The sequence below is a fragment of the Euprymna scolopes genome, chromosome 44 (assembly GCF_053919585.1).
Source record: "Euprymna scolopes isolate OS-2025 chromosome 44, ASM5391958v1, whole genome shotgun sequence".
In the NCBI taxonomy this organism is placed as follows: domain Eukaryota; kingdom Metazoa; phylum Mollusca; class Cephalopoda; order Sepiida; family Sepiolidae; genus Euprymna; species Euprymna scolopes.
In genome coordinates this window covers 13,838,169-13,861,066 of record NC_136525.1, presented here as the reverse complement: position 1 = coordinate 13,861,066, position 22,898 = coordinate 13,838,169, and the positions used below count along the sequence as shown (strand labels likewise).

At 30.7% G+C, this 22,898-nt stretch overlaps 1 protein-coding gene across 2 annotated transcripts in view; it reads left to right on the top strand.

Annotated features, from left to right (window-relative positions):
- Positions 1 to 8,872: 8,872 nt before the first annotated feature.
- Positions 8,873 to 22,898, top strand: part of LOC145268696 (FAD-dependent oxidoreductase domain-containing protein 2-like) — a 456,912-nt gene continuing 442,886 nt past the window's right edge. Inside the window, exon 1 of one of the 2 annotated variants that reach the window (XM_080124222.1) lies at positions 8,873 to 9,241. In XM_080124222.1, coding sequence (XP_079980348.1) covers positions 9,211 to 9,241 — 31 coding nt within the window. In that variant the 5' untranslated portion in view covers positions 8,873 to 9,210. The remainder of the gene's footprint in view (positions 9,242 to 22,898) is intronic. The other variant, XM_080124220.1, reaches the window with a different exon arrangement.

Genomic DNA, 22,898 nt, shown 5'->3' with positions numbered 1-22,898 from the left:
AACGTTTTATTTACTTCACGTGGGTAGCATGCTCTTGTTCCGTCAGCCATGACTGGATCGAGGTCCTAAGTAATTCGCAATTTTATTTTTTTTTCAGTTGCCCACACTGAGGATTGAACCTTCAACCTTCAGGAGAATATCACTTCTTGCAATTGATTTTTCCAACCACTGCGCCACGGGTCCTTGTAGATTTAGGAGCCTTACACCTACTTTTTCTAGTTGTAAATATCGCTAGATTAACGTATATATATATTTGCTGTAATAATCTAATGGACAAACATCTGAAGGAGTTGGTGGGGTGGTGAGGAGAGGATATTTTATGGACACATAAATCGTAAAATAGTAGCCCCCTACACCAAAATGGCAATGTGCCTTGTTTGGGGTGAAAATGTAAAAAAAAAAAAAAAAAAAAAAAAAAAAAAAAATTGCCTTCTCACTAACGAAACGGTTGTAATGGGAAAAAAATCCAGAAAATAAACGAAGGTTATAAAAAAAAGAAAACGTGAGTCTTTGAATTTTCAACAAAATTTTGCATTATATATATATATATATATATATATATATATATATATATATATATATATATATATATATATATATATATACACGGGTGCCCCTTAGTAAAGTCATAGGACAATTATAGTGGTTTTTTTTTTATAACGGGGTTGTAATCATTAATTATGTTAGTGAGTTTATATATATATATATATATATATATATATATATATATATATATATATATATATATATATATATATATTATCGAGTCAGATATTACATTGAGTTAATTCTTTCAGGATGATCCTAGCCAAAAATGTAAAGCTCAATATATAAAAATAGAGCAAAATATAAGTTAAATTCTGTAGATTAAAATATACAAAAATAAATCTATTCAAGTTAATAATTTCTTGTTTGAAACAAGAAATATATGGAGAAAAATTCTATTTATTTCCTCAATCCATGGATTTTCAATAATGGCTCATATCAACAAAGGAAATGAAATGCAATTAGCAAAAAGTTCAGCTATGAATAAACATATATTTTGCTTTTCAGCACATATATTGAAAATGTTATTTAAAAGTTATTTAAAAGGTATTTGATTTTTTCTTTTCCGGTTTTAATAACTAGTCCTTTACTTTTCCATGTTTAAGCTTAACCATATTACTTTTCATGCTCGCATTTTTCTGTTGTAATCCATGATTTTTCCAGGCTTTCAATAAATTCACTTTTTCTTTGTTCAATTTCAGTTCCTATTTTTTGGCCCCCATAAACACATGTAATAACAATGTAAGGCACTCGTCTGCTTTCAATAAAAATCCCCCAATTATCTCCCTTTTAATGCTTTCATTCTCTCTGTTTCACTTGTTACTTCTCTTTTCTCGAGAGCAGTGATTTAGTTGCAACAGTAATCGCTGAAGCGACGTGGTTGCTATGGAAACCAGTAACAAAAACGTCACTCACTTCCTTACATATTTTTACAATTTTGAACAACAGAAAATTCATCATAACTTTTGTTTTACTGAATGAAAATTGAAAATATTTTTTCACAATGTTGCTGAGAAGATGATCTATAAACTGTAAGAAATGTTTGAAATTTGGTCGAAAAATTAGCGAGTGGTGAAGCTTTAAAGTAGTTTTAAGTGACTAAAACTGCCACTTAACATATTCAAACACGGTCGATTTTTTAACATGAATTTATGTGTTTTTTTTTTCAATTGTGGGTAGCAGGTTAAAGCACAGTAAACGGCAATAATACATTTCTCTTATTTGTTCATTTTCGTTTGTAGTATAATAGTCACTATTTTATTCATCTTTAATAAGACCGTAAAGAAATGGAAATAAAGATTAAGTCAATCTGGATGAGCGATGGTCTTCGGGCGTTTTTGTTTTCAAGATACGATTTTTAAATTTTTTTTCAATTGTGGGTAGCAGGTTAAAGCACAGTAAACGGCAATAATACATTTCTCTTATTTTTTCATTTTCGTTTGTAGTATAATAGTCACTATTTTATTCATCTTTAATAAGACCGTAAAGAAATGGAAATAAAGATTAAGTCAATCTGGATGAGCGATGGTCTTCGGGCGTTTTTGTTTTCAAGATACGATTTTAAAATTTTTTTTCAATTGTGGGTAGCAGGTTAAAGCACAGTAAACGGCAATAATACATTTCTCTTATTTGTTCATTTTCGGATGAAGTATAATAGTCACTATTTTATTCGTCTTTAATAAGACCGTAAAGAAATGGAAATAAAGATTAAGTCAATCTGGATGAGCGATGGTCTTTGGGCGTTTTTGTTTTCAAGATACGATTTTTAAATTTTAATTTGAAAACCATAAAATAAGATAGATAAATAGATAGGTTGATAGATAGATGTCGTTCTCTCCTGTTTCTTTACTGTTGGTTGGCATACTCTTCTTTCTAGTGAGTTTTATTTAATTCCCTTTATTGTGTTTATGTCATTTGGTTGTAATTAACTTGTCAACTCGTGGCTTTCGTTGATCGATGTTTTTAAGACGTTTTAAAAGTTCTTTTTTACTGCTTTTTCGACCTAAACAAGGCACAGTGCCACTCGGATGGAAGGGGCTACTATTTGGGACAATATTAAAAGGAGTAGTATGTAGGGAGTTGAGCAGCAAGATATCTGTTCGCATTACGCTTGAACTTCTGCATGTCAGTACAGTAAGGTAAGCAGGAAACTTAGAGGGAATTCCAAAGTCTATCAGTTCGGGGAAAATATCCGAGTCGAAAGCTTTCCGGTTTCTAAGAATATCTACAGTGTAAGGGTGGGATTTTGTTACACATCGAATTAGTAGGAGATATTTACGCCGAGGGTACACAAGGGCTTGGAGTTCGTTGGAGCACTTTCTATTAAAATACTAGTCAAATTGGCACATGTATGAAACATTTCGTCGATGGGACAGAGGTTGGAGTTTGGTTTGCAGAGTGGGATTATTAGGTTGGCAATTCTTTTTTGAACTCTGCCTAAGAGTGTGAGACTAATACCAAATGCAAAAGCCTTACAATAAATTGGAATCTACCTAAAATGTGGATTTATTCAACAAACTCGGACTCTAACCACAATATACCACTCTATAGAAGGATTATCAGACACCCGGATATCATAAATTCATATTCTTTCATTGTGCCTACTCTCATTTCATCTATTTTCTTTATCTTTGCCCATAAAAGGACGTAACTAATTTTTAAATATATTTTCTTTATATGTGGTAAATAGAAAATGATTTCGATTTAGATCTAATATTTGCTTATGATTTTTCCTCTTAAAAATCTCATTTGCTCTATCAAGTATATTGAACTATTCTCTTTTTGGCGGGGATTATCTTATATAATATTACCTCCTAATAATACTCTGTAATACTCAATACCACACGAGCCATTAATCCGTGTTTATATTCGCCTTAGTATATATATATTTAATAGTACAGAAGTTCAGAAAAACATTGGTACCGTCGGTTACAAGCCCAACATAAAGGGGACCAGTTAATGGTAAAACGTAAATGATGTTAGGCTTTCGTCAGCCATGTTGTATCTGTATGAGGAAAAAATTTCAGGCCCGCATTTATTTTTTTTAATGATGTTCATTTTTATTTAACTATAGCTTATTCCTACCTCTGTATATTTTATTTTATTCTAATATGAATTTTCTAATTGTTTAATTTTTTATTTAATGCATTTTAGTAAATATGTACTGTTTTGTTTTTGCATGGTTTCCGGTCTGCCTTCTGGTAATTTTAGCTTGTGCAAGGGAGATAATTACTTTATCTTATTTCAGTTAAGGGGAAATAATCCATGTTTCAGTTGGCCCAAGGGAGGCAATTAATCTATCTTATTTATTTTTTTTAACCTTTTATATTTTATTTTATTTTATTTTAAATAGTGGAGGCTATTTGATTTCTAAGTCTTTTATATATGTGTATTGTATTCTTTAAGGTAGCCATAATTTTCATACTTAATTTATACTTAATATTTATACTTACAATTGTCTAAAAGTCCATTTTCACTTTACTAATATGTGCGCTAAGTTGACTGCATCTAGAATACTATTGAAGAAATTCCTTTAGGTGGGGTCTTCGTTCGTTGTTCGGACCTCCCAGTTTATTAGGAGCGCTTGTCTCCTATGTAAACAGGCTTTGAGAGTCTCACTGCGTACGTTCAAACAGGTCTTTCGAGTGTCATTAATAGTCTTTATAATATGGTACTTCTCCGCATCACCGTTTTGAGGCTGGTGAGTATGCTGGTCTTCTCTCTATGATCCTCCATTTAATGCTGAAAGGTGTTCCGTTATCTTTTAGCTGCCATACTCGGGCGGCTAGTGCTGTCTTTATCCTTGCTTTTGCCCTGAAGGACCTGTTGTGCATGTAAAACCTCTGTTTAAACGTCCCTTTCGTCATGTCTATGTATATTTCTGGTGTATCGTTAGCCTGATGTGTGAGTGTCGCTTCATATACAAGGGATTTCATCCTGCAGTTTCCCTCTAATAGGAAATCTCCCCTAGATCTGCAAGAGCAGTCCGCAATTTCATTTTCATTGCGTTCCTTATATATATATATATATATATATATATATATATATATATATATATATATATATATATATATATATATATATATATATATATTACAGTACTTTTTAAGAAATTTAATTATTACATTTAACCTTGATGTTATTCCGGAACAATTTTCCCATAAACTAAGGTGATACCCCTAATAGACAAACACACACACACACACACACACACACACACACACACACACACACACACACACACACACACACACACACACACACGCACACATTTTCACTTTTATCTATCTATCTATCTATCTATATATATATATATATATATATATATTTAGTGGAGATGGTAATTAATAAAAACTGAAGAAAGTGCTCAATACTGTTGTAGAGCAAATATGCGTTTTATTTTTTATTACCGTATCTTTCTGTTAGGTTACATTATTGTTTCGGCTACTCGGCTGTTTTTTTGCTGTCTGTAGCGTCCTCAGCCTTTTACAGAAATGTTCGCTATTTTGGGATGAAAGAGTGAACGAGTGAATAAGGTACTTTATACAAGCAACTAGAATATACTTTATATAAGCAACTCGAATATACTTTATACAAGCAACTCAAATATATTTTATATAAGCAACTCGAACATACTTTATACAAGCAACTCGAACATACTTTATACAAGCAACTCGAATATACTTTATACAAGCAACTCGAATATACTTTATAAAAGCAACTCGAATATACTTTATATAAGCAACTCGAATATACTTTATATAAGCAACTCGAATATACTTTATATAAGCAACTCGAATATATTTTATATAAGCAACTCGAACATACTTTATACAAGCAACTCGAATATACTTTATATAAGCAACTCGAATATACTTTATATAAGCAACTCGAATATACTTTATATAAGCAACTCGAATATACTTTATATAAGCAACTCGAATATACTTTATATGAGCAACTCGAACATACTTTACATAAGCAACTCGAATATATTTTATACAAGCAACTCGAATATACTTTATATAAGCAACTCCAATATACTTTATATAAGCAACTGGAATATACTTTATATAAGTAACTCCAATATACTTTATACAAGCAACTCGAACATACTTTATATAAGCAACTCGAACATACTTTATATAAGCAACTCGAATATACTTTATATAAGCAACTCGAATATACTTTATATAAGCAACTCCAATATACTTTATATAAGCAACTCGAACATACTTTATATAAGCAACTCCATTATACTTTATACAAGCAACTCGAACATATTTTATATAAGCAACTCGAACATACTTTATACAAGCAACTCGAATATACTTTATATAACCAACTCGAATATACTTTATACAAGCAACTCGAATATACTTTATATAAGCAACTCGAATATAGTTTATATAAGCAACTCAAATATTTTTTATATAAGCAACGCGAACATACTTTATACGAGGAACTCGAATATACTTTATACAAGCAACTCGAATATACTTAATATAAGCAACTCGAATATACTTTATATAAGCAACTCGAGTATACTTTATATAAGCAACTCGAATATACTTTATATAAACAACTCGAATATACTTTATATAAGCAACTCGAATATACTTTATATAAGCAACTCGAATATACTTTATATAACCAACTCGAGTATACTTTATATGAGCAACTCGAATATACTTTATATAAGCAACTCGAATATACTTTATAAAAGCAACTCGGACATACTTTATATAAGCAACTCGAATATACTTTATATAAGCAACTCGAATATAATTTATATAAGCAACTCCAATATACTTTATATAAGCAACTCGAACATACTTTATATAAGCAACTCGAATATACTTTATATAAGCAACTCGAACATACTTTATACAAGCAACTCGAATATACTTTATATAAGCAACTGCAATATACTTTATATAAGGAACTCGAATATACTTTATATAAGCAACTCGAATATATTTTATACAAGCAACTCGAATATATTTTATATAAACAACTCGAACATACTTTATATAAGCAACTCGAACATACTTTATATAAGCAACTCGAATATATTTTATATAAACAACTCCAATATACTTTATATAAGCAACTCGAATATACTTCATAGAAGCAACTCGAATATATTTTATATAAGCAACTCGAATATGCTTTATACAAGCAACTCGACCATACTTTATATAAGCAACTCGAATATACTTTATATATGCAACTCGAATATACTTTATATAAGGAAGGAGCTGTAAGTTTATTTATGGAGTAACTGGAACATACTTTATATAAGGAAGCAATCATATTTCACGACCGTGCATGCGCAGTCGTTAAACAGTTGAAAAATAAAATCCGTTGACCTCCTACGTACGCATTTTTTTCAATTTTGACCCTATATCAGCCCGTTATATATATATATATATATATATATATATATATATATATATATATATATATATATATGACTACTTCATTTAATCACATTAATATATGGATATATAATTTTATGCTTAATTTTTCAGTATTTATTTCAACAATGCTCAATACAAACGTAGAGCAAGGTAGTAAGTTATGAAATATATATATATGGCAATTAAGCCACACAGAATATTCCGCGTTTCATTCTCGTGAAAATTCGTCAGGCTTCACACTGGTTCTCGCCAGATCACCGGAGTTAAGCAACGTTTAGCATGGCCGATATCAGATGGGTGACCATTTGGGAAGTCTAGGCGCTGTTTGTACCGCGCCGGGTCATAGAAATTTCCATGTTGGTATCTGGGGACGCATTAATTCATTGTACAGATGCACTTCATTAAGACATGCATCTAGCAGAAGGAAACTTTTATGTAAAAACCTGCGGTTTACAGTATTTTACTGTCCTGCGGCAGTTATCTGAATCGACGGAGGTTCTGAGTAATACTAAAAAGTGGGTGGTTCTACACAAAGCCTTCACCACTATAAACAAATCATCTGTGTGGATTTCTGAGCAAATTAGTTGTTGTGGCGAAAGCTCAGACGTCGAAATCGACGGAAGAGTTCATTATATATATATATATATATATATATATATATATATATATATATATATATATATATATATATATATATATATATATATATATATACACAGCCATATCTTGCTACGATGTGCCCACCGTTATCATCAGACAAGAAAAATTAAGGTACAAAATTTATAAAGGTTTCAGACCTTTTAAAATTTGGAGGAGATAATAATTTCGATTACTGGCAATGGGAAAAGATTAAAGTTCTTATGGGTTTTAATTGATTCAGAAGATCTAGTTTCTGTTAAAAGAAGGAAGAGAGGTTAAGAAGGGGAGAGTTGAAAGGGCAGTTTAAGCTTACGGGAAGTAGTGAGGCGGGGGGGGGTAACATAATAATATACAGGGAATATGTAATATATATATATATATATATATATATATATATATATATATATATATTATGGCAGTAGAGTTTAGTTTCCTAGAAGTACATCCAATGAAACAACATGTGTCTACCAAAAAGTGCTCAATGAGTAAACAGAGCAGTAAACAGTTTTCGAGGAAAATTCGTGGCCTGAAGACGTAATCTCCCTAGCACGGGTGATTACAGAAACATGTATGCACATATGTAGCCATCAATGTTTGTATAAATAAATTTAATATATATATATATATATACATATATATATATACATATATATATTTGTATGTATATATAATAAAATTAATAATAATTCTAATATATATATATATATATATATATATATATATATATATATATATATATATATATATACAAGTGACACGCGCGTTCCTGCACACACACACGCATACACATATGTAGTGTGTGTGTGTGTGTGTGTGTGTGTGTGTGTGTGTGTGTGTGTGTGTGGGCACGTGCGTGCATATTTGTGAATATCGTAAAGGCAGCAATAATACGTCTACTATTATAACTGCTAAACCGGGTTTATTTTTAAAAGTAAGACACTGCGCGTTTATATAGAGGTTCCTCTTGCTACAGCTCCTCCTCCTCTGTGATAATCTCTCCCCTATCCTCTCCGTCTTTATCTCTCTCACTCTCAACCTCTCTCTGTGCGTATCTATGTATATTTTATCTCTCTCTCTCTCTCTCTCTCTTTCGCACAAAAAATGAAAGAGAGAGTGAGAAGAGAGAGAGTGTGTGTGTGTGTGTTTGTGTGTGTGTTCGTGTGTGTGTGTGTGTGATAGAGAAAGAGAGAGAGAGAGAGAGAGAGAGAAGAAGAAGAAGAAGAAGAAACAATTGACAGCGAGGCAGAAACGCGAGTTCCCATTGTGTTAGACGAAGGCACGCACTCGCGCTAGGCTGGTGTTTACATCTATTAGCAGAAAGCTACATATCACAACAACGCGAAACACCACGAAAACCAGCATCGCCGAAATCCGTTCGAAAACATTAAAAAAAAGCCAAAGAAAATATTTATTTTTATATATACACAAACACATACACATATATATATATCACATATATTATATTATATTCTGTACATGTATTGTATATTAAATCTTAAAAGCTTCTATATTCTTAAGAACTAATTGAAGATTGAACATTACAGACTCTTGAAAAAAAAAAAAACAACCGGTGCCAACGAATAATATTTCTGTTTGATTGGAGATGAACTATTGGTTATTTACACGGCATGAAGGTAAACGACTTTTTAAAATTAACCTATAATGAACTTGCATACATGTCCATTTCGCATATATACGTATATATATATATATATATATATATATATATATATATATATATATATATATATATATATATATATATACACACATACACACACACACACACACACACACACACACACACACATATATATATATATATGCGTATATATGTTAGTGATGGGACGATTCAAATATATTTCCCGATTCCGACACGATTACCGATTCTGATTCTAGGTAAATCTCTAAATATTTAACCATAGAAGTGTTATTTTGTCCCGATTACTGTAAAAACACTTTAAATGTGCATATATTTTCTCAAACGTAAAAACACACTTGTGAGGAGGTGGTCTAGAGATTTTAGTCATACTGGAAGTTTAAATCAATAAATATTTATTTTAATTTACTACAAGCAGTGGAAGATGTTTCTTAAACCAAAATCAAACAAAAAAAGATAATTTAAGGAATTGGTTTGGGCATCGGGAAATAAAGCTCAAATTTTCTCGATTCCGATACCGATTCCGATACCGATTCCGATACCCCAAAAAGCTTCGATTTTTCCTATTCCCGATTCCAATTACTCGTCCCAACACGAGTATATATATATATATATATATATATATATATATATATATATATATATATATATATATATATATATATATATATATATATATATGGTGGACTTGTACGCGAGTGCCAACCCCCTAAAATTGCGTGATTTTCACCTCTTTTTTTTAGTTTTTTTTTCGGCGATTATCATAGATGACAGACTTACGTATCATATTAGCAGGATAAATTTTGAAAAAATAAAAAAAATAAAATAATAAATAAATAATTAAATATAATGGCTTTTAAGAAGGGGGTTCATTTTCTAATCACGTGGCACGTCGGTCAAGAAATGGACAGAAAGTCAGGTAGCAACGAAGTAGAACGTTATAACGAGAAAGTGAACCTCCTTCTTAAAAGGCATTACATTTATTTATTTACTTTTTCAATTTTTTTTTTTCCTACTCTTGTGATACTAAAATCTGTAAACTATGATAATCGTCGGAAAAAAAATATCTTTTAAAATAAGTGAAAAACACGTATTTTTAGGGGGTGGGCATTGTCTTCAACAGTCCCGCCACACACACACACACACACACACACACACACACACACACACACACACACACACACACACACACATACACAAACACACAAACACATACACACACACACATATATATATATATTTATATATATATGTATATATTTTGTTTACAGAAAGTTTTAGATGAGATAAGTCATTGGTACCGTCGGTTTCAAACCCAATAATTAAAGACCGTTTTAGATCCCCGTATCAAGCGCTCTTCAGCCAATACAAACCTTTTACTGATCATGGCTGAAGAAAGCTTGATATGGGGATCTAAAACTGCCCCTAATTATCAGGTTTGAAACTGACGGTACCAATGACTTATCTCATCTAAAACTTTCTGTAAACAAAACATAAATAATACACTTTTATTTCCGGATTTGCCTTATAACTGAGCACTCTGCTGGATCTCTTTAAAAAAAAAATACAACAGCAAAAAACTATATATATATATATATATATATATATATATATATATATATATATATATATATATATATATATATATGTTGTATTTATTTGCTTCCCCACAAAAGATAATTAGGCACAAGGCCGTTTTTAATGTGGGGGTAAAAACCAGCTCCCCTAAAAGTAGGCAAAAAGGGGGCACTCTGGTTACCAAAAATAATAATTGTCCCAGTGTAGAGTGTTTCTCCTCCATTGACTGGTACAAATTATCTTTAGTACAGCATCTGCAGACAGATACTACACTTTGATCTCGGTCCGAAGGCCAAAGCAGCCTACGCGGATCAATCAACGTTTCAACATTTTCCATGTTCCGTCAGGACTCCGATTGGAGCTCAGAAATTCTACTTACTATGTTTACATAATTGTATTTATATAAAAGCTCTACACTCGTATTGAGCACTTTTGAAGAAATATTGGTTTTAGTCCCGGTTAACTATATACCGGAACTTCAATAGTCATTTAATATATATATATATATATATAAGCAGCCTCCTTCAGTCTTGGACATACGTGAAATTTTTGTGGCAGGATGTGCGCAATCTCCAACCACACCTCTCCTGAGCCGACATTGTTAAATACCAGTGGCAATGGAAACACATGGCGACTGGAAACAAACGTCGAGATAAGCGGAGAGCAAATACAGCGCCTACCCTTCCCAAATGGTCACCCATCTGGCAGTGGCCAGGCTCAACGTTGCTTAATTTCGGTGATTTGGCGAGAACCGGTGTATCAACGTGATATATATATATATATATATATATATATATATATATATATATATATATATATGTATATATATGTGTGTGTGTGTGTGTGTGTGTGTGTGTGTAATTCCAAGTTAACACTATTCAGATGTAAAACATCCAGTGAATTTACATTCAAGAGTGCTCAATGCAAAGTGGGACAAGATATACTTTTTATTTATAAAACAACGGCATTCGTGGCCCGAAGGCCAAGATCAAAGTGTAGTATTAAAACAGATACTACACTTCAATTTTTTGTTCTCGTTTAGTGACGGAGAAACACATTTTTGTTCGCCCCCCCCCTATATTACATAACAACCTTGGTGTTCTAACTCTGCCCTCGTGGGGAGGCAAAGTAAATAGGGACTATATACCGGAACTCAATCATTTAACACACACACACACACACATACATATATATATATATATATATATATATATATATATATATATATATATATATATATATATATGTCATCCACATACAGTACTGTTTCGCTGTATCACAGCTCATCAGTGCGGCTAGACAGGCAACTACCTCAAGCCAGGATCGAAGCCAGGATAGAAGCCCGACCGCCCAAACGATAATCAAGGCTCCTCACCATTACACTATACGGCTGCTGCTGTGCGGGCAATGAATTAACGATGCTTTGATATCGTCCAAATGCCGAAGCTCAATTTGTTTACACAAAGAGTATCGCTTAATACGCTAATGGCAGTTTGTACATCACTTCCCAATATGCTCAACCCAAGATATGGGTTTGCGAATGAAAAGGAAAACCAAAAATAGATAAATTGTAGTAAACGTTTCGTCCCTATTTCAGGGGACATCATCAGGATTTTGTTTTAAAAATGCTGAGGAAACAGGTTAGAGACCACATGCGTGTAAAGAGGGAAAGAACCCTGTGTGTGTGTGTGTGTGTGTGTGTGTGTGTGTGTGTATAACAAAACAATACAAACTATTTCTTATTTGTTGACGTGTAGGAATACAAAATATCTCAAAGAAAAAACAACTTCTTTCTAGAAGACAGGATTTTCGACCGTACCTTCGTATTCCTTGATGTAATGAATGGGTGTGTATGTGTATGGACAGGGTGGATTGAGGGGAAGTGGCAGGGGAGGAAGATATAGCCAATGAGAGGGTGCCGTTTAAGCTTTGAGATTGTCGGTAACTTGGCTGGCATAGTTGCCCGTTCTTCAAAGGAAAGAATATATATATATATATATATATATATATATATATATATATATATATATATATATATATATATAAGGCCATATGTCTGTCTGTCAGGCTGTCCGTCCGTCTCCATATTTTCAAACTCTATCTCTCCCGAAACTAAAACTCGTACTTTTGATTAAAAATGTCCGACATAAATGTCCGATCACGTCACGTCTTAGGAGTCTCGATTATCGCTCAAACATAGTAAATTAAAGAAAATACTGCGGTAGATATAGTTTTAACTTCAAAACAAAATAAATTTGTATATTTTTAGGTAATGTCCAAGATCACTGCTCGGAAAAAAAAAAAAAATCAAGCTACCGGAACTGGATACGGTTGGTTATGTAATGAAACCGAACGGAAGGCACGAAAAACGAAACCATATATTTATTAAAAAAAAATACTTTAGTTTTTAACATTTCTTGTGTTATTACGAAACAAACAAAAAAAAAGGAAAGACTTTTTGTTTTATCAAATAATAAAACAGATATTTAGAAAAATTGATATTTCATGGGGTACGTGGACCCTGCATAAACGGTGTTTTTACTTAATGATTGCTCCCTCAAAGCGCATGCGCAAAATTTTTTCTTTTGTTTATTTAATCACGAAAACTTTTTGAAGAGACTACGTGAGGCCGAAAAAGGTGGGGGGGGGGCAAAGCATTATTTGAATATGTATGAAAAATAATTTAACAAAAAAATAATATTTAGTGGAGGAAATAATAAAAAAAATTAAAATAAAATGAAATAAAAATAAAATAAAAACAATCACTAAATAAAAGTATGAATCAAATTCACCCAAAGAAAAAAAAATTCAAAAAATAAAATAAATACACGCGCATTTAAAAATAAAGTCTTTGGGATATATACGAAGAAAGTTAAAAAAAAAAAAAAAAAAAAAAAGAAGAAGCACGCTTTGAGGGAGCAATCATGAAAAAAAAAACACCGTTTATGCAGGGTCCACTTTTCCCGTGAAGTACCGAAAAAATTATTTAGTTTAAACACTTTTTTTGTTCACGAAACAACAAAAGGCACTTCTGCAGTATGTGCACGGCGGCCAAGTTTTCTTGGTGCGTTTCACTAAACTGTTGCCATGTGGCGCGTCTCTGTCAAAAAACATTTAAATTACAAATTTTTTGTTGACCCTTTAAAGTTGCTTTAATTCAAAAAGATGTTTCATTTAAATTTGTTCGAAAAAAAAAAAAGAAGCTATTTTACTTAATAAAAATCCAATGGATTTTATTACAGAATTGTTTTATTAAAATTATATCTTCTTACGCAGACTTTTAAATAAATGTTTTTACAATATAATAATAATATTTATAAAAAAAAAAAATTTATACAATTAATGTTTCGCTTTTCAAATATTTTACTGTTCGGAAAAAAGCTTATTTGTTACTTATTTGCCGCGTTATTTGGCCAAGAAGAAAATTGAGTTATCGCCCCTAACAATAGCCGCCGTCCGCATACTGCACAGGTGCCTCCGAAATGACTTTTAAACGATACCCTCCCCTCTCATATTAAGAATAGCTTTCGAAATAATAACGTTATTATTTCAGTCTGGTACCAAAAATACATAAGTACCGTGTTTTTTTTTTTTTGTTGTTTCGTAATAACACAAGAATATATGGTTTCGTTTTTCGTATCTTGACTCCGTGATCAAGTTTATTTTTTTAAAACAAGAGGTAAAAATAATGTTTAAAAATATTATGTGGTGGGGGTATAGTCTCTTTTAAAAACAATATCTCCTTCAAGAACGGTCATAAAATGTGTTTTCAATCGATATTTATTCAATAAGGGACCAGTTTTCCTACCTAGCAAAAGGGGACGTGTTTTCCGGGTATGAGTTTTCCGGGCACTATATATATATATATATATATATATATATATATATATATATATATATATATATATATGTAAAGATGAATGTGTGTGTGTGTGTGTGTGTGTGTGTGTGTCTGGTCACGAATAGGCTCCTATATGGTTGACTATTTTAAAAAACTGATTACATATAATGATAGAAGATGTATCGAGACGCAGGAATGGGTATGTTTGATCTGGCAGAACGGTGGTTCATAAAAATTGTGCGGTCTGCGTTCGCGCCTGGTCCACAAAGTATGGAAATAAAAAATTAAAAAATTAAAAAAAAACGTTTACAACTGTTTTTAATATAGATGTACATAAGAATATTTTGATAAGTATGTTTTAACTTAAATAGGGATGGTATAATAAAATTGTGAGGTCTGCGTTCGCGCCTGACCTCCATAGAATGGAAATATGTCACAAAGTTTAACAAGGTTTTTTTTTTAATATAGATCCACAGAATATTGTGATAAGTATTTCAGTGTGAACAGGTATGGTATAATAAATTATGGGGGTTATCTATTTTATTTTTACTTTCATCATATTTTGCTTTGGCTTTGATACCCCCAAATTCGAAGCTATCTCTTGACAACCCTTCCTTTTCATAACCTATCATACTTTCATAAATCAGAGTCCATTTTCTGTAGGCTGTTTTTGAACCCAGTCAACGACGGGTACTTTTGCTAGTATATATATATATATATATATATATATATATATATATATATTGATTGGTCGGTTAATAGGCATGAGAATCTGACATTGGACAAATCGGAACCTTTTGGGGTATTGGCATCAGAATCGGAAAACATTTGTGCCTTTTTTCCGATGCCAAAAACGATTCCTTTCATTTTTTTTTTCTGATTTGATTTTAATTAAAACAAAATTTTCCATTGCTGGTCGTAATGATAAAACAATCAATACTTATTGACCTAAAACTACGAGTAAAACTAAAATCTATAGATCCCCCCCCAAAGTATTTTAATTTTTTAGAAAATATCTCCACAATTAACATGTGTTATTTACAATGATCGGGAATAACAATAACCTCAGAGATATATATTTAGAGAGTAACAAAGAAACCCGCATCAGAATCAGTACTTGTGTCGGAATCTGGAATTTAGTTCGGAATCGGTAACTATATCGAAATCGGGAGAAAGATCAGACGAAGGTTTAAAATAATATATATTTTTTTTTTTTTGGTTTTCTCTGATATATTTTTAAAATAACATTTTATTGGTCTGTCACGTAGCAGTTTGAAGTGTTACAGACCCATTTTTTTTTTTTTGTTCTTAAGTTTGAAATATAATTTGTTGTCGGTCAGTCACGAACCAGTTTGAAATAGAATATATTATGAAATTGTATTTTCGTCAGTATGTCAAGTCTAATAAACAATCTAATTTTGTTGGTCTGTCACACATAAGTTCGAAATAAGATTTTTGTCAGTATGTCAAGTCTAATAAACAATCTAATTTTGTTGGTCTGTCACACATAAGTTCGAAATAAGATTTTCGTCAGTATGTCAAGTCTAATAAACAATCTAATTTTGTTGGTCTGTCACACATAAGTTCGAAATAAGATTTTCGTCAGTATGTCAAGTCTAATAAACAATCTAATTTTGTTGGTCTGTCACACATAAGTTCGAAATAAGATTTTTGTTAGAATGTCAAGTCTAATAAACAATCTAATTTTGTTGGTCTGTCACACATAAGTTCGAAATAAGATTTTCGTCAGTATGTCAAGTCTAATAAACAATCTAATTTTGTTGGTCTGTCACACATAAGTTCGAAATAAGATTTTCGTCAGTATGTCAAGTCTAATAAACAATCTAATTTTGTTGGTCTGTCACACATAAGTTCGAAATAAGATTTTCGTCAGTATGTCAAGTCTAATAAACAATCTAATTTTGTTGGTCTGTCACACATAAGTTCGAAATAAGATTTTTGTTAGAATGTCAAGTCTAATAAACAATCTAATTTTGTTGGTCTGTCACACATAAGTTCGAAATAAGATTTTCGTCAGTATGTCAAGTCTAATAAACAATCTAATTTTGTTGGTCTGTCACACATAAGTTCGAAATAAGATTTTCGTCAGTATGTCAAGTCTAATAAACAATCTAATTTTGTTGGTCTGTCACACATAAGTTCGAAATAAGATTTTTGTTAGAATGTCAAGTCTAATAAACAATCTAATTTTGTTGGTCTGTCACACATAAGTTCGAAATAAGATTTTTGTTAGAATGTCAAGTCTAATAAACAATCTAATTTTGTTGGTCTGTCACACATAAGTTCGAAATAAGATTTTCGTCAGTATGTCAAGTCTAATAAACAATCTAATTTTGTTGGTCTGTCACACATAAGTTCGAAATAAGATTTTTGTCAGTATGTCAAGTCTAATAAACAATCTAATTTTGTTGGTCTGTCACACATAAGTTCGAAATAAGATTTTTGTTAGAATGTCAAGTCTAATAAACAATCTAATTTTGTTGGTCTGTCACACATAAGTTCGAAATAAGATTTTTGTCAGTATGTCAAGTCTAATAAACAATCTAATTTTGTTGGTCTGTCACACATAAGTTCGAAATAAGATTTTTGTCAGTATGTCAAGTCTAATAAACAATCTAATTTTGTTGGTCTGTCACACATAAGTTCGAAATAAGATTTTTGTCAGTATGTCAAGTCTAATAAACAATCTAATTTTGTTGGTCTGTCACACATAAGTTCGAAATAAGATTTTTGTTAGAATGTCAAGTCTAATAAACAATCTAATTTTGTTGGTCTGTCACACATAAGTTCGAAATAAGATTTTTGTCAGTATGTCAAGTCTAATAAACAATCTAATTTTGTTGGTCTGTCACACATAAGTTCGAAATAAGATTTTTGTTAGAATGTCAAGTCTAATAAACAATCTAATTTTGTTGGTCTGTCACACATAAGTTCGAAATAAGATTTTTGTCAGTATGTCAAGTCTAATAAACAATCTAATTTTGTTGGTCTGTCACACATAAGTTCGAAATAAGATTTTTGTTAGAATGTCAAGTCTAATAAACAATCTAATTTTGTTGGTCTGTCACACATAAGTTCGAAATAAGATTTTTGTCAGTATGTCAAGTCTAATAAACAATCTAATTTTGTTGGTCTGTCACACATAAGTTCGAAATAAGATTTTTGTCAGTATGTCAAGTCTAATAAACAATCTAATTTTGTTGGTCTGTCACACATAAGTTCGAAATAAGATTTTTGTCAGTATGTCAAGTATAATGAACAATCTAATTTTGTTGGTCTGTCACACATAAGTTCGAAATAAGATTTTTGTTAGAATGTCAAGTCTAATAAACAATCTAATTTTGTTGGTCTGTCACACATAAGTTCGAAATAAGATTTTTGTCAGTATGTCAAGTCTAATAAACAATCTAATTTTGTTGGTCTGTCACACATAAGTTCGAAATAAGATTTTCGTCAGTATGTCAAGTCTAATAAACAATCTAATTTTGTTGGTCTGTCACACATAAGTTCGAAATAAGATTTTTGTTAGAATGTCAAGTCTAATAAACAATCTAATTTTGTTGGTCTGTCACACATAATTTCGAAATAAGATTTTCGTCAATATGTCAAGTTTAATAAACAATCTAATTTTGTTGGTCTGTCACACATAAGTTCGAAATAAGATTTTTGTTAGAATGTCAAGTCTAATAAACAATCTAATTTTGTTGGTCTGTCACACATAAGTTCGAAATAAGATTTTTGTTAGAATGTCAAGTCTAATAAACAATCTAATTTTGTTGGTCTGTCACACATAAGTTCGAAATAAGATTTTTGTCAGTATGTCAAGTCTAATAAACAATCTAATTTTGTTGGTCTGTCACACATAAGTTCGAAATAAGATTTTCGTCAGTATGTCAAGTCTAATAAACAATCTAATTTTGTTGGTCTGTCACACATAAGTTCGAAATAAGATTTTTGTTAGAATGTCAAGTCTAATAAACAATCTAATTTTGTTGGTCTGTCACACATAAGTTCGAAATAAGATTTTTGTTAGAATGTCAAGTCTAATAAACAATTTAAGTTTGTTGGTCTGTCACACATAAGTTCAAAATAAGATTTTTGTTAGAATGTAAAGTCTAATAAACAATCTAATTTTGTTGGTCTGTCACACATAAGTTCGAAATAAGATTTTTGTTAGAATGTCAAGTCTAATAAACAATTTAAGTTTGTTGGTCTGTCACACATAAGTTCAAAATAAGATTTTTGTTAGAATGTCAAGTCTAATAAACAATCTAATTTTGTTGGTCTGTCACACATAAGTTCGAAATAAGATTTTTGTTAGAATGTAAAGTCTAATAAACAATCTAATTTTGTTGGTCTGTCACACATAAGTTCGAAATAAGATTTTTGTTAGAATGTCAAGTCTAATAAACAATCTAATTTTGTTGGTCTGTCACACATAAGTTCGCAATAAGATTTTTGTTAGAATGTCAAGTCTAATAAACAATTTAAGTTTGCTGGTCTGTCACACATAAGTTCAAAATAAGATTTTTGTTAGAATGTCAAGTCTAATAAACAATCTAATTTTGTTGGTCTGTCACACATAAGTTCGAAATAAGATTTTTGTTAGAATGTCAAGTCTAATAAACAATTTAAGTTTGTTGGTCTGTCACACATAAGTTCAAAATAAGATTTTTGTTAGAATGTCAAGTCTAATAAACAATCTAATTTTGTTGGTCTGTCACACATAAGTTCAAAATAAGATTTTTGTTAGAATGTCAAGTCTAATAAACAATCTAATTTTGTTGGTCTGTCACACATAAGTTCGAAATAAGATTTTTGTTAGAATGTCAAGTCTAATAAACAATCTAATTTTGTTGGTCTGTCACACATAAGTTCGAAATAAGATTTTTGTTAGAATGTCAAGTCTAATAAACAATCTAATTTTGTTGGTCTGTCACACATAAGTTCGAAATAAGATTTTTGTCAGTATGTCAAGTCTAATAAACAATCTAATTTTGTTGGTCTGTCACACATAAGTTCGAAATAAGATTTTTGTTAGAATGTCAAGTCTAATAAACAATCTAATTTTGTTGGTCTGTCACACATAAGTTCGAAATAAGATTTTTGTCAGTATGTCAAGTCTAATAAACAATTTAAGTTTGTTGGTCTGTCACACATAAGTTCGAAATAAGATTTTTGTTAGAATGTCAAGTCTAATAAACAATCTAATTTTGTTGGTCTGTCACACATAAGTTCGAAATAAGATTTTTGTTAGAATGTCAAGTCTAATAAACAATCTAATTTTGTTGGTCTGTCACACATAAGTTCGAAATAAGATTTTTGTTAGAATGTCAAGTCTAATAAAAAATTTAAGTTTGTTGGTCTGTCACACATAAGTTCGAAATAAGATTTTTGTTAGAATGTCAAGTCTAATAAACAATCTAATTTTGTTGGTCTGTCACACATAAGTTCGAAATAAGATTTTTGTTAGAATGTCAAGTCTAATAAACAATCTAATTTTGTTGGTCTGTCACACATAAGTTCGAAATAAGATTTTTGTTAGAATGTCAAGTCTAATAAACAATCTAATTTTGTTGGTCTGTCACACATAAGTTCGAAATAAGATTTTTGTTAGAATGTCAAGTCTAATAAACAATCTAATTTTGTTGGTCTGTCACACATAAGTTCGAAATAAGATTTTTGTCAGTATGTCAAGTCTAATAAACAATCTAATTTTGTTGGTCTGTCACACATAAGTTCGAAATAAGATTTTTGTCAGTATGTCAAGTCTAATAAACAATCTAATTTTGTTGGTCTGTCACACATAAGTTCGAAATAAGATTTTTGTCAGTATGTCAAGTCTAATAAACAATCTAATTTTGTTGGTCTGTCACACATAAGTTCGAAATAAGATTTTTGTTAGAATGTCAAGTCTAATAAACAATCTAATTTTGTTGGTCTGTCACACATAAGTTCGAAATAAGATTTTTGTCAGTATGTCAAGTCTAATAAACAATCTAATTTTGTTGGTCTGTCACACATAAGTTCGAAATAAGATTTTCGTCAGTATGTCAAGTCTAATAAACAATCTAATTTTGTTGGTCTGTCACACATAAGTTCGAAATAAGATTTTCGTCAGTATGTCAAGTCTAATAAACAATCTAATTTTGTTGGTCTGTCACACATAAGTTCGAAATAAGATTTTCGTCAATATGTCAAGTTTAATAAACAATCTAATTTTGTTGGTCTGTCACACATAAGTTCGAAATAAGATTTTTGTTAGAATGTCAAGTCTAATAAACAATCTAATTTTGTTGGTCTGTCACACATAAGTTCGAAATAAGATTTTTGTTAGAATGTCAAGTCTAATAAACAATCTAATTTTGTTGGTCTGTCACACATAAGTTCGAAATAAGATTTTTGTTAGAATGTCAAGTCTAATAAACAATTTAAGTTTGTTGGTCTGTCACACATAAGTTCGAAATAAGATTTTTGTTAGAATGTCAAGTCTAATAAACAATCTAATTTTGTTGGTCTGTCACACATAAGTTCGAAATAAGATTTTTGTTAGAATGTCAAGTCTAATAAACAATCTAATTTTGTTGGTCTGTCACACATAAGTTCGAAATAAGATTTTTGTTAGAATGTCAAGTCTAATAAAAAATTTAAGTTTGTTGGTCTGTCACACATAAGTTCGAAATAAGATTTTTGTTAGAATGTCAAGTCTAATAAACAATCTAATTTTGTTGGTCTGTCACACATAAGTTCGAAATAAGATTTTTGTTAGAATGTCAAGTCTAATAAACAATCTAATTTTGTTGGTCTGTCACACATAAGTTCGAAATAAGATTTTTGTTAGAATGTCAAGTCTAATAAACAATCTAATTTTGTTGGTCTGTCACACATAAGTTCGAAATAAGATTTTTGTTAGAATGTCAAGTCTAATAAACAATTTAAGTTTGTTGGTCTGTCACACATAAGTTCGAAATAAGATTTTTGTTAGAATGTCAAGTCTAATAAGCAATCTAATTTTGTTGGTCTGTCACACATAAGTTCGAAATAAGATTTTTGTTAGAATGTCAAGTCTAATAAACAATCTAATTTTGTTGGTCTGTCACACATAAGTTCGAAATAAGATTTTTGTTAGAATGTCAAGTCTAATAAACAATCTAATTTTGTTGGTCTGTCATACATAAGTTCGATATAAGATTTTTGTTAGAATGTCAAGTCTAATAAACAATCTAGTTTTGTTGGTCTGTCACACATAAGTTCGAAATAAGATTTTTGTTAGAATGTCAAGTCTAATAAACAATCTAATTTTGTTGGTCTGTCACACATAAGTTCGAAATAAGATTTTTGTTAGAATGTCAAGTCTAATAAACAATCTAATTTTGTTGGTCTGTCACACATAAGTTCGATATAAGATTTTCGTCAGTATGTCAAGTCTAATAAACAATATAATTTTGTTGGTCTGTCATACATAAGTTTGAAATGAAATTTTTGTCAGTATGTGAAACTAAATTAACAATAAAATTTTGTTGGTCCGTCACACACAATCTCAAAAATAAGATTTCAATTCTCAGTTAGATATAGACACTTTGATTTTTTTTTTTTTTTTTTTTTTAAGGATGGCGTGTCGGTTTTATTGCGGAGGTTGCCACTCCTTTCGTCGGATTCTGAATTAGCGGCTCACCCTCGTGTCCTACATTTCATATATCTCACCTTTCCAACCTGAAAACTAACATCCTGTTTCATACATAATTATAGCAACATTTACGTTCTCGGGTAAAACGTCGATGAAACTAAACTGTTTTAGAATTTGTTATCCTCGATTTAAGCGTTGTATAAATTTGAACTGAAATTCGTTTGTTTAAAAAGCCTATAAAGCATAGAATTATTTAAAAAAAAAAAACCCAAAAAACAACAAAACAAAACAATTATTTATTTATTTATTTAAAAATCCGAAACCAACTCAATTTCGACGATATAGCACGTCATCAGACATAGGAACAGTATTTTTTCTTTCGCCTTATTCTTCTTTGTGGATTGTTTTCACCATAAAAGTAAAGTGTGTGTTATATTTTCTTTTTCGACATGTTTAAATCAAGAGGGTCACGTGAAAAATATATATTAGAGATTTTGTTTCTTAATATAAGCGTTGTATAAATTTAAATTTGAATTTATAAATTAAGAAGCCAATGCAACGCAA